Source organism: Hemitrygon akajei, chromosome 13 (assembly GCF_048418815.1).
Source record: "Hemitrygon akajei chromosome 13, sHemAka1.3, whole genome shotgun sequence".
Taxonomy (NCBI): Eukaryota; Metazoa; Chordata; class Chondrichthyes; order Myliobatiformes; family Dasyatidae; genus Hemitrygon; species Hemitrygon akajei.
Window position 1 is genome coordinate 46,169,161 of NC_133136.1, and position 13,272 is coordinate 46,182,432.

At 40.8% G+C, this 13,272-nt stretch overlaps 1 protein-coding gene across 3 annotated transcripts in view; it reads right to left on the bottom strand.

The window, feature by feature from the left end:
- The window catches only part of trim23 (tripartite motif containing 23), a 29,332-nt gene that overhangs the window by 1,655 nt on the left and 14,405 nt on the right, over positions 1 to 13,272 (bottom strand). For 2 of the 3 annotated variants that reach the window (XM_073064529.1, XM_073064531.1), the window contains 5 exons: positions 12,709 to 12,924; positions 6,329 to 6,463; positions 2,506 to 2,635; positions 836 to 946; positions 118 to 242 (listed from right to left, as the gene is read on the bottom strand). In XM_073064529.1, the coding sequence (XP_072920630.1) occupies positions 118 to 242; positions 836 to 946; positions 2,506 to 2,635; positions 6,329 to 6,463; positions 12,709 to 12,924 (717 nt within the window). The remainder of the gene's footprint in view (positions 1 to 117; positions 243 to 835; positions 947 to 2,505; positions 2,636 to 6,328; positions 6,464 to 12,708; positions 12,925 to 13,272) is intronic. The other variant, XM_073064530.1, reaches the window with a different exon arrangement.

The window sequence follows — 13,272 nt, forward strand, 5'->3', positions numbered from 1 at the left end:
TTCACCAAGTTAATGGAAAATGGTATATACAAGTGCTCAAAACCTCTAACAATCAAGGCCAATGTAACTGGTGAAACACAATCCTAAAATATTAAACCAGTTTTCCAATTAACATACCTGCTTATTGGCAAAGATAAGTAGTAAAGCATCCCTTAACTCTTTTTCAGTCAACAACTTGGCCAATTCACTATGTGCCTCCATTAATCGGTCTCTGTTGCTGCTATCAACCACAAATACAACTGCTGCAGGAATAAAAAGCAAAGAATCAAATATTTGTATATACTGTAGTATTTTAACCCAAAATGGTACTAATTAAAGTCACCTTCCAGTAGAGTTGATGATTTAACAACTGTTTTTTAAAAAAATTGTTTTTGCTCTCTATTGAATCTTTCTATTTTATTTGTTGACATATTTAAAGTGTATTAAATATTTTAAACTCTTGTATGTCTCATTGAGGAATATTCAGTCCGACTGTTTAGAGAGCCAAATTACTGTGTGAGCAGCTAAACATCAAAAAAATCTCACACAGGGTGATGTGCAAATCAATCCAGTTACTGTTAATAGCCACTCAAAACTATGGAAAATGTTTGGCAGTTAATTTATAAAGCAAGCCCTATTCATCTGGTGACTAAAACTGGGCCAAAAGATTTTGTTGACAAAATTAAGTTCACTTCAGTGCAATAAAACCTAATAATAAAGAAAAAAAATTGTAAATCGACAAGCAATAAAATTAATTAGTCACTACCAGCACCAAGCACAGCACTGGGATGATGCCAGTATCCCAGAATTGCACAATTATTCAGAAAATACTAAATTAATAATATTCAACACTAACCTTGTGTATTGAGGTAATAATGCTTCCAGAGTGGTCTCAATTTATGTTTGCCTCCTACATCCCAGATTGTAAACTTGAGATTTTTATATTCTACAGTTTCCACATTAAAACCTGCATGCAGGGGGGGAAAGTACTAATTTCACAATTTGTCTCAATTAAAATAAGATTAGAAAACTTAAATTAATTAAGAAGGATGTGGGCTGACAAATACGAAATGAAAGGAAAATAATACGCATAGACATTCTGCTTATGTAACTTCTGAATGAAGAACCAGACAGGTATAGTCAATCAATATTTGTCATCTTTAACTACAATGCAACCCTAATCTTAGCATTTAAGGATTTTTTAGCTGTATTTAAAAAAAACACACTGGTATTCAGATTAGATGATAGCATGACATTAATGTTCACTCAATGTTTGGAAATTAGTGACCACTCCCCCAGTCTCAAATTGTTTTCTTCTCCCTGGCTAGCAGAAGGTTGAAAACAACATTTTTCCCCCCACATTGATTCCACCTGCCTTTCTGCATCATCTGTAAAAGTCACTTGACTATATCCTTGTACCAGTTCATGAAGATAAAGGAATCTCATCCAGGAGATCATTAGCTGTATACTTGACTTCTAGGTGACCCCATTTTACACCTTCATTAATTTAAATTTATCTATATCTTACTACCTTTTAACTTAAAGTAGGTCCGATTTAAGCATTAAAATTTCAGTTACAATGAAGGGTTTCAAAATCTCTCCACTACTGCACCTCTTCTAACTTACAATGCTCAGAGATACCAATGTTCCTCTAATTCTCGAGCAAAAATAAACTTGGAGGAACTGAGCAGGTCAGGCAGCATCTGTGAAGGCAAAATGAGTGTCAGTGTTTCCGATTGAGACTCCGCTCTGGGATTGAGTTTTAAGGGGCGAAAGTTAGTTTAAAGAGGGGAAGGAGGCCAGGCAGGTTGGTAGGCAGATAGAGCCAGGTGTGGGAGGAAGATCACAACTGAGGTTGAAAGGTTATTTGTAGAGACAACAGACAGAAAGAAACAGGTTGGGAAGTGATAAGTAACAGTAGGCCAGGAGTTTTTGGAAGGGGTGTGTCCGAGAGGACCTGGATCAGAAGAAGGAAAACGTGGGTTATATGATATACAAGAATTCATCCCATTGGACTGAATCCATGATTTGCATCCCAGTACTCTGCATTAATGCATTTCCCAGTCTCTCATTCCCCTTCCTACCCACGTGAATCCAACTATTACTTGCCAACTGCTCTCTCATCACTGTACTGATCAGCTCCACTTTACACTTTTCGTCCTGATGTAGGGTCTTGACCCAAAATATCAACTATCCCTTTGCCTCCACGGATGCTGACTGACCTGCTCTGTTTCTCAGTTTTATTTTTGCCCCAGATTTCAACATCTGGGGTGTCCAGAATGTTTCTTCCAAATCTTGCTTCCTGCACATTTCCAAAGGTTGCATCAATGGTTAAAATTTTTAACTGCTGAAGCACTAAGATCTGGAAATCCAATTTTTTTTGTTATTAATATGCCCAAATATTACTTATCTACTTTAAAGGCAAAAATTGCTAGTTAAAAGTTAATGTTATTCTATATTAAAATGCTGTACAAATACAATTTTATATTATTAACACAATCAGCTCTCTGGTTCAATGCAATTTACCTATTGTAGGAATAGGCTGCATAAACTCGTCCTGTTTCAATTTAAAAAGAATAGTTGTTTTGCCTGCTCCATCCAGTCCTAAAGTAACTACACGGATCTCCATTTTGGGTCCAATATGAACACGGTTATCCTATTAAGAAAAAAAAAGTGAAATTTGAATTTAGTTTTTAGTATTAAAAATCTGATAATTTTCTAATCAAATTTTTCATCAACTGTTATAATGCAGGATTCTGCACTGCAGCCACAGCTTTATAACATCAAGGCCTACTCTTACAACAGCCACAGATGCTACCTAGCCTACTGAGTTGTTCCCCAGTCTTTTGTTTTTATATCACACTGTTAGAGTACCTTTCGCATGTAATTTATTTCACACAAGATGTTTCTTCTGATACTGTTATTTTGCGCAACTCCAAAGAAAAGAACAACCCATAATTGTATATAGCAAATTCTCAAATAAAAGTGATTTTCCCCAGAACTTTATTGAATTCACATGTGACAGACCTCTGGCAATGTCAATACTCCTGCTCAATCCTGAAGAATGTCAGTTACCCTCAGTTTCCACCTACAGCAGCATGATAAAGGAAATTCCAAATGGCCGATAGGCAAGCAATAAAGATCAATACATTTTTTTAGGATTCATTCTCCAAGAGTAACAAGATCCCTCTGAGTACCAACACCTTTTAATCTCTTGTTACTTAAAAGCATCCACCTTTATTTTTTTCTACCAAAGTGGATGTACTCATTTTTCTCTTACATTTGTCATCCCATTCACTTAGTCTGTCTACACCCCTCTGAAGCCTCTTTGCATCCTCTCCACAGCATAGACTGCCACCTAGCTTTATATTAGAGTGGGATACACTTTGTTTCCCTCATCCAGATTACTGACATATATTAAATCCCAGCATGGATTCCTGCAGCATCTGATCACTTGAAAATGACCCACTTATCCCATGTTTCTGTCCATTAACCAAACATCAATCCATGCCAATATACATCTCCAAATGATTAGTGATCTTTTGTGCAGCACCTATTCAAAGGCCTTCTAAGAGTCTTAAGCAGTACATGTACTGGTTCCCATTTATTCATTCAGCCAGATAGATACAACTAAATTTCAAAAGATTTATCAAACATGATTTTCTTTCATAAATGAAAATTACAGGATTTGGCAGAATTAAAAATGCCCTGTAACAACTTCCTTAATATTCTAATATTGTCTCTACTACTGATGGTAAGATAGTCAGTGGTTCACCATTTTCTCTCTTCTTCCTTTCTTAACTTGTGGAGTAACATTTGCTACATTCCAATCTGTGGTAAACATTCTCAAATCTATGGAAATTAAGTTCTAACCTTCCATTCTGGATGTGGGACGAAGTTATAATCACAGAACTTGAAAGCTGGAAATTATACCAAGCAAGTCAGGTGAAAATGAGGTTATTTGGCATGATATGGCAAATGGCAAAAATGTTGCCACTTAGTGAACAGAATCTTTGCATGACAAGCACAACTAAGATTTTAATACGGTTGTATCAAGTCACTCAACCTTTCTTAAAATTATTTGAGACCTCTGATAAAAAAATTCAAAAAAAACTGCTAAATCTTTTTCAAAATTACTTTTATCTCTTTATACCTCACTTCTTACTACTACTATGCTGCTCTACATTCTTTTCATTTAATTTTTTTTCCGAGAATCAATGCTGTTGTCTGACCACTATGTGTTTCTTAAGTGCCTTCTAATTTAAGATAATTTCAGTTCTCTTTTTCCTTGGTAGTATCTTTGGGTCCTGAAGTGATAGCCAGGGCCAATATTATAGGCAGGTGGTGAATGGACTCATATGAAATCTGATATTCTTTTAGTCACATGCTGCCCAGAGATCTGACATTCTCTATGGCATTCACAGAACATGGAAACCTACAGCAGAGAAACAGGCCCTTCATTCCACCAAGTCTGTGCAACGATGACGCCAAATTAAACTAAATCTATCTGCCTGCACATGGCTCGTATTTCTCTATTCCCCACCTGCCCAAGTGTCTAAATGTCTAGCTATCATATTTGCTTCTACCACCTTCCCTGCAGGGCATTCCAGGAACCTACCACTCTAAAGTGCAACTTGGTCTTGAAAAACTCATCTTAAACCTCTGCCTTGGATTGTAGTCTCTGCCCCATACCCCAGTCCCCACCTCCACTCAACCTGGTTCTATCTTTCTTTTTCCAGCCTCTGTCTCACTTGGCTTTCTTCCCTCTACACTCTTGGTCCTGATGCAAGGACTTCAACCCAAAATCCCGACACCTCTTTGCCTCTAATAGATACTGCTTGGCAAAATGAATTCTTTCCTCCAGCAACTGCCATCTCTTACTCTCTGCCCTCTAATATTATGACATTTCTACGCTGAGGTAAAAGGTAGACCTAGCAACACACACACACACACAAGATGCTGGAGGAACTCAGCAGGCCAGACAGCGTCTATGGAAAAGTAGAGCTATCTATGCCTCAATTTTATAAACTTATATTACCCTTACCAATCAGACCATTACATTTTCATCCAAACCTGTAATATATATATTCCAGAAGTCACTGTAATATCCTTAATTAACACTACAGATCATAGACTTCCATTTAGAAAAACACCCCTCTACCATGAAACCTGTCTTCTACAACCAAATCAATTTTTAAATCCAGTTTTCTTACTGATGATCCCATGTGACTTAATCTTTTGAATCAGCCTACCACGAGGGATCTTGTCAAATGCTTTACTGAAGCCCATGTCGAAATAACCACTGCTCCGCACTCAATTTCATCCTCCTTTAACAAAAGTAAAATCTGAAATAGGATCTCCCCGCCCCCTCCCCCCACGCACAAAACTATGCTGACAAGTGCATACTTTTCCAAATGCAAGTAAATCCTATCTCCCAAACTTCGATGCAAGGCTCATCAGTCTATAACCTCCTAGTTTGCCCTTTTGTCATTCTTGAACAAAGAAACAACACTGGATGTTCTACAGTCCTTTGGCACTTCAGCCACAGCAAAGGAAAATACAAAGATCTCTGTCAAAGCCTCCTCCACTTTGCTTTTCTCAGACCCTGGGTACTTGAGGAAATAGCCACAAGGGACTCATATATCTGCCTGTTCCTCCTGGCAATCATTCATCCACCTGGCTGAATCTGTGGTTGACCACCTCCTAAAACCCTCACTTATGATACTTCCCACATTCTATATGCGCTATAGCGAATCCATCTGTCACTCCAACTGATACATGTGTTCTGAGAGGAGCTTCAGCTGGACACACTTCCCTTCATTCAGGGAGTTATAATCTATTTTGATTGGTGAAGGGATAAGAAATCTTTCAAGGAAGTACCAAAATATCCCTGATGCAGTTATTTTGTCCTCTAGGTAATCTCTCCTAGAATACAGCATGGATTAGAGAACTTGTCTTGAAAGGCTACTGCCAGGTATGATATCAACTGTTCATTGAAACTGGCTGAAAGCAATTAAAACCTCAGTGCTGGGGATCTTGGCCTGGGAGAAGTACCATCAATGCTGTTTCCACAGAATCCACTGGCAGGGTCAGTGAATCAATGTCATTATTTCCATTCCAATCCAAATTATGTAAAATTGTTATCCAAACTTCATTTTGTTTTATTTACAGATGGTGTAATTTGAACTAATGTTCTTCCAACTGGCTTCTCAAGACAAATAAGTGCATCAAGTAGTATGCCAAAGAAATCGTTAGCTTTTATTTGGCTTACACCGCAAAATGAAGATACTCAACACCGAATCACAGAATAAACAAAATCTCAGTGAAGGAAGAGGAACAGATACTTTACCTTTGTGAAGGTTACAGGGATACTGGCATCCACTTGGACATGGTCAGCAAGCTCACTGAATTGTTGCTGTTGCTTCTGTAAGGTTTCCAATAAACAAGTAATCTCCTGTTTAGCCATCACTACCCGACAATCATCCTAGTCAGGAGAGTAAAAGGAATTGAGTCATTCTGAGTTCACTTTTGTTGGAAGGAGTTAGCCCAACATTTGTCAAGGTAAAAATGGAGGAATCCATTTTAAGGAGTAATTGCAGGACATGTAGAATGTCAGAAGTCAATCATGCTGAATCAACATTTTTCAAGTCAAGTCACTTTTATTGTCATTTCGACCATAACCGCTGGTACAGTACACAGTAAAAAAATGAGACAACGTTTTTCAGGACCATGGTGTTACATGACACAGTACAAAAACTAGACTGAACTATGTAAAAAAAAACAGAGAGCGCTACACGACTACAGACCTACACAGGACTGCATAAAGTGCACAAAAACAGTGCAGGCATTACAATAAATAATAAACAGGACAATAGGGCAAGGTGTCAGTCCAGGCTTCGGGTATTGAGTAGTCTGATAGCTTGGGGGAAGAAACAGTTACATAGTCTGGTCGTGAGAGCCCGAATGCTTTGGAGCCTTTTCCCAGACGGCAGGAGGGAGAAGAGATTGTATGACGGGTGCATGGGGTCCTTCATAATGCTGTTTCCTTTGCGGATGCAGCGTGTAGTGTAAATGTCCGTGATAGCAGGAAGGAAGACCCCGATGATCTTTTCAGCTGACCTCACTATCCGCTGCAGGGTCTTGCGAACCAGGCAGTGATGCAGCTGCTCAGGATGCTCTCAATACAACCCCTATAGAATGTTATGAGGATGGGGGGTGGGAGATGGACTTTCCTCAGCCTTCGCAGAAAGTAGAGACGCTGCTGGGCTTTCTTTGCTATGGAGCTGGTGTTGAGGGACCAGGTGAGATTCTCCATCAGGTGAACATCAAGAAATTTAGTGCTCTTTACGATCTCTACCAAGGAGCCGTCGATGTTCAGCGGGGAGTGGTCGCTCCATGCCCTCCTAAAGTCAACCACCATCTCTTTTGTTTTGTTCACATTAAGAGACAGGTTGTTGGCTCTGCACCAGTCCATTAGCCACTGCACCTCCTCTGTAAGCTGACTCATCGTTCTTGCTGATGAGACCCACTACGGTCGTGTCATCGGCGAACTTGATGATATGGTTCGAGCTGTGTGTTGTAGCACAGTCATGGGTCAGCAGAGTGAACAGCAGTGGACTGAGCACGCAGCCCTGGGGAGCCCACATGCTCAGTGTGATGGTTTTGGAGATGCTGCTCCCAATCCGGACTGACTGAGGTCTCCCAGTCAGGAAGTTTAGGATCCAGTTGCAGAGGGATGTGTTCAGGCCCAGTAGGCTCAGCTTTCCAATCAGTTTCTGAGGGATGCATGCTGAACTGAAGACTATGAACAGCCTCCGAACATATGTGTCTTTTTTGTCCAGGTGGGTTAGGGCCAGGTGGAGGGTGGTGGCAATGGCGTCATCTGTTGAGCGGTTGGGACGGTACACAAACTGCAGGGGGTTCAGTGAGGGGGGCAGCAGGGTCTTGATATGCCTCTTGACAAGCCTCTCGAAACACTTCATGATGATGGATGTGAATGCAACGGGATGGTAGTCATTTAGGCAGGACACTGAAGACTTCTTCAGCACGGGGACGATAGTGGTGGCCTTGAAGCATGTTGGAATGGTGGCGCTGCTCAGGGAGATGTTGAAGATGTCAGTGAGAACATCTGCTAGCTGGTCTGCACATCCTCTGAGCACTCTACCAGGGATGTTGTCTGGTCCAGCAGCCTTCCGTGGGTTGACCCTGCACAGGGTTCCTCTCGTGTCGGCCACGGTGAGGCACAGCACCTGGTCATTTGTAGGAGGGGTGGACTTCCTTGGCCTTGATGGAATGGAAATCACATTTCACGAATCTGCTAGAATTCTTTAAGGGTGCAACAGTGAATAATGGAGAATCTGTAGATCTAATACATTTGGATTACAGAAAGCATTCAAAACAATGTCACAAAGCATTATCACACAGCACATGGTTGTGTGCAGGTAATATATTGGTGCGGGTAGCAGTGTAACTGATGAAAAGTAAATTTGGAGTAAATAGTTACATCTGATCTGCCAATTAATAAGTAGTGGGCTATACAGGTGTCAGTGCTGGGACTTCAAATCTTTAGAGTTTATATTGATGACTTGAATTGAAGGGGCCAAGTATAATACAGCCAAATCTGCATGTGATACAAAATAGATGGTTAACAAGTGAGGAGAAAACAAAGCAGCGGCAAAGGGTCATACAGGTAGATGGGTACAGTGAGTGAACAAGCAGTTGACAAATGTGGGGAAATAGTTCAATGCGCGAAAACAGTCAAGATAGCATTGGTGAAGCATGGCAACGCCTTGTGGGAAACTTACAAAACTTCTAAATATACTTCCTCTGAACTACTCTCACTGCAATCTGCAGCCTGTAATTTCACTTTAAGTAACGCACATTTGAAGTGTCTTAACAAACTAGCAATTTTATCATCTTCTGAAGGACACCATGGCCTTAACGCTCAGGAATGCAGGTACAGCACTTTTAAACAAACGCAAGTACATTGCCACGGCCAGTAGAGAGGGAGGATACCAAGAGTGCAAGCCAGACTAAAATGTCAAGGTGTAAAATTTCCTCTAACTAGCAGCTTGCTAGCAAATGAGGGATTGCTGCGATGTCTGTTTCACAGAGACATCATTCACTCTGGACAAATCGAATGTCGGTAAGACCCGAGGGCTTCTTGATTCACCGGATGGACCAGACTACTGATTTGAAAAAAGCAAAAGATGGGGGTCTCTGTGCCACTTTGTGGTGCTCAATAATAGTTGTCTCAATTTTGTTCCCCTAACCTGGAACATCTAATGATTAAGTGTTGACCATATTCTACCAATTTACATGCTGCCAAAGGCCAATATTAAGCAAGCACCATATGTACTGAGTGCCTCGATCAGCAAACAAGAAACAACCTACGTTGATGCCTTTCAAGTCATTCTTGGGGATTTCAGTCAGGCTTGTTTGAAGAGCTCCTTGTCCAATGATAATCAATACATCACCTGCCGCACGAAGTATCCCAACAATCTCGACCACCATTAAACTACGATTAGGAATACCCACCGTTCCATAACTAGAATGGGATATCTGACCATCTGCTTGTCCTCCTTCTACCTGTATACACGCAGAGGCTAAAGAGCAAGACCCAGAGATAAGGACAACAAAGAGGTGATCACAGCAAGCAGAGAAGCAGCTATACGATTGCTTCGGGTCAGTGGACTGGGCAGGGTTCAGGGACTCAGAGGATCTAAACGAATATGCCACGATTGTCATGGTACTTTACAAAAACAGTTGTAGATGATCATGTCCCCACAAAGTCATTTGGAGTATTCCCCAAGCAGGAGATCCACAATCTGCTGAGGGCCAGATAAGTGGTGTTCAGGTGTGGCGACAAGTAAGCTACAAGAGGTCAAGGTACGAACTCTGGAAAATAATCTCACATGCAAAGCAGCAATTCTGGACCAAACTTGAGTCATTGAAGTACACTCAACAGCCGTGGCAGGACTTGAATGCTATCACTTCCGACAAAGTGAAACTAAGCAACATAGGTGACAAGGTTTCACTCCCAAATGGGTTCAATGCCTTTTATGCTTGCTTTGACCATCAGTGGAAAGTGGAGGCACTTTCATGAACTTCCACAACCCTTAACAGCCCTGTGATTTCAGTTTCTGGGGCTACTGCAAGAGCATTCTTCAGGAAGGTGAACCCAAGGAATGCATTTGGCAGAATACTAAAGATATGTGCTGATCAACTGGCGAGAGTGTTCACTGATAACTTTCACCTCTTATCGTCAGTCTGATGTACCACCTGTCTCAAGTGGGCTTCAATTATACCAGAGTGCCTAAGAACAACCTAGTAAGCTGCCTCCATGACTATTGTCCAGTAGCACTTGCATCTACTGCAATTAAGTGCTTTAAGAGGTTGGTGATGAAACATAATCAACTCCTGCCAGAGAATCAACTTGGATCTGCTCCAATATGGGAACAACAGATGCCATTTCATTGGCTCTTCACTCAACGCTGGAACATCTGGACAGTGAAAACACATACATCAGGATGCTCTTCAGTGACTACAGTTCAGCATTCAATCCCATCTTCTGCTCAAAGCTAATCAATAAGCTCCAAAGCTGAGGCCTCAAAACATCCTGGTGCAACTGGATCCTTGATTTCCTCACTTGCAGACTCCAGTCAGTTTTGGCATGGCAACATCTCCTTCACAATTACCATCAGCACAGGGGCACAAGACTGTGCTTAGCACTCTGCTCTTCTCACTTCACACTTACGATGTGAAGCTAAGCATAGCTCCAATGCCATACACTTAAGTTTGCTGGCAAAATTATTGTCATTGTCCAAATCAAAGGTGGAGACAAATCAGCATAAAGGACGGAGAATGAAAATCTGGCTGAGCAGTGCCACAACAACACCCTCTCACTCAATGTCAGCAAGACCAAGGAACTGATTGTTGACTACAGCAGGAGGAAACTGGAGGTCCATGAGCCAGCTTCTTCTTTTTAAATGTCAGGGTGAATTTGATCATATTACAATCACTTTCCCTCAAGGGTTCTTTTCCCTTAAACTCTAATCAATTCCGGTTCATTGCACAACACCAAATCCAGAACAGCTGATCCCCTCATGGGCTCAACCACTAGCTGCTCTTAAAAAAAAATCATAGGTATTCTAGAAATTCCCACTCTTGGAATCCAGAACCAACCTGATTTACCCAATCTACCTGCATTTTGAAATCTCCCATGACTATTGCAACATTGCCCCTTTGGTGTGCCTTTTCTATCACCCATTGTAGTTTGTACACCACATCCTTACTACTGTTTGGGGTCTGTATTTAACTGCCATCTGGGTGTTTTTACCCTTGCAGTTCCTTAGCTCTGCCCACAACAATTCAACACCTTCTAACCCTATGTCACCTCTTTCTAATGATTTGATTTCACATTTTTATCAATAGAGCAACACCACCCACTCTGCCTGCCTGCCTACCTGTCCTTTCGATACAGTGTGTATCTTTAGACATTAAGCTCCCAGCTATAATCTTCTTTCAACCAAGATTCAGTGATGCCTACATCATCGTAAATGCCAATCTGCAACTGTGCTACAAGTTCATCTTATTCTGTATACTGTGTGCATTAAAATCTAACACCTTCAGTCCTGTATTCACCCTTCTTGAACTTGTCCACCTTTTACATTGCAACTCATCCTGTTGACTGCAATTCTAAGTATATTCAAGATTGTTAGAGAACAGAAGAATCAGGGAGGGAGGGGGGCACAGATAGGAAAGGGCGAAATGAGTCAAAGATTAGGTCAGCTCAGAAAGACAGCAGAATTAATGGGCTATGGGATCAATGCCCCTAATATTTATTATTTTCCTATGTAATCCACAATCAAATCCACAATTTTCTCGGAAGCAGTAAATGCAAGGAGTGGTACAAGAAAAGTGAATAACAGGATAGGGTGGTTAAGGCGGCATATGTTGTATTGGCCTTCATTAGTTGAGTTCAAACACAGTGTGGTAATGTTGTGGCTCTATAAAATTAATTAGACCACTCTTGGAGTATTGTGTTCAATTCTAGTTGCCTCCGGAAAGGTATGGAAGCCTTAAAGAGGGTGCAGAGTAGGTTGATCAGGATGCTGCCTGGATTAGAGAGTATGTCTTGGGCAGAAGTTTAGCAAGCTGGGGCTCTTTGGAGTGAAGAAGGATGAGACGTGACTTGATAAAGGTATATAAGAATGGACGAGGCACAGATGGAGTGGACAGCCAGCACCTTTTCCCCCGAGGGTAAAGGGGGTAAAGCTAATACAAAAGGGCATAATTTCAAGGTGACTGGAGAAAAGTATATGAGGGGGAAATGTCAGAGGTAGATTTAAAAGAAACAGTAATAAATGTATGGTATGCATTGCCATAATGTGGAGGTGGATACATTAGGAAGATACATGACTCTTAGATAAGCACGTGGATGAAAGAAAAATGGAGGGCTATGTGGGGGGAAGCATTGGATTAATCTTGGAGTAGGTTAAATGGCTGACACAAGATCATGGGTCAAAAGGCCTATGCTATTCTACCTATCTGCTAGTCCTTCATAAAGACTATTCAGGAGACAATTCCAACTTGTAATCCATTTGTTAAAAAAGTGAGCCGACCTTCCTCCAAGACTACAATACTTCAGCAAATGGAAGTCTTCAGTTAAATTTGTTATTGTGTTCTGAGTAAGTAACACAAAATGTGCTTCATAGTTTTACCACCTACCTGCTGTAGTGTTTTTTCACAGTGGAGACAAGCTGTTGAAACCTGAGACAGCAAAATTGTCATGTCCTCTTGCTGTCGTCTTAGCCATATCAACTTCTCTCGCACATGTGCATCAACTACACTTAATGCCATTTCCTCCTGTCGACACAGTGTTTCATGCAATTCTGCAAAGTATGCACTAACACAGGATCGTGCATTCTCAGCAGTACCTGGAACCTACAAAAGGGCAAACAGGGTTACACTATTATTGAGGCCCTTATTCATTACAGAAACATTGCAGAATCAAATGTGGGATATGCTCATTATTACAGGTATCATTGGTGTCATTAGCAACTGTCAATTGACAAATATAAATTTTAGAGGCAGCAAGCAAACTTCACTCTAGTAACTTGTATTTCTGTGATTTAAAAGAGAAGCAATTTTTACATCATTCTCTTTTCCCCATTATCTCCAATTTTTTTTGCATTATTTCCCAATTTAATTTTATTAATCACTCCAGAGGCCCTTGCAAAACCTGGGAAATTAACAAAGCCTTCTACCATTATTAAGCAACAGAGCAAATCA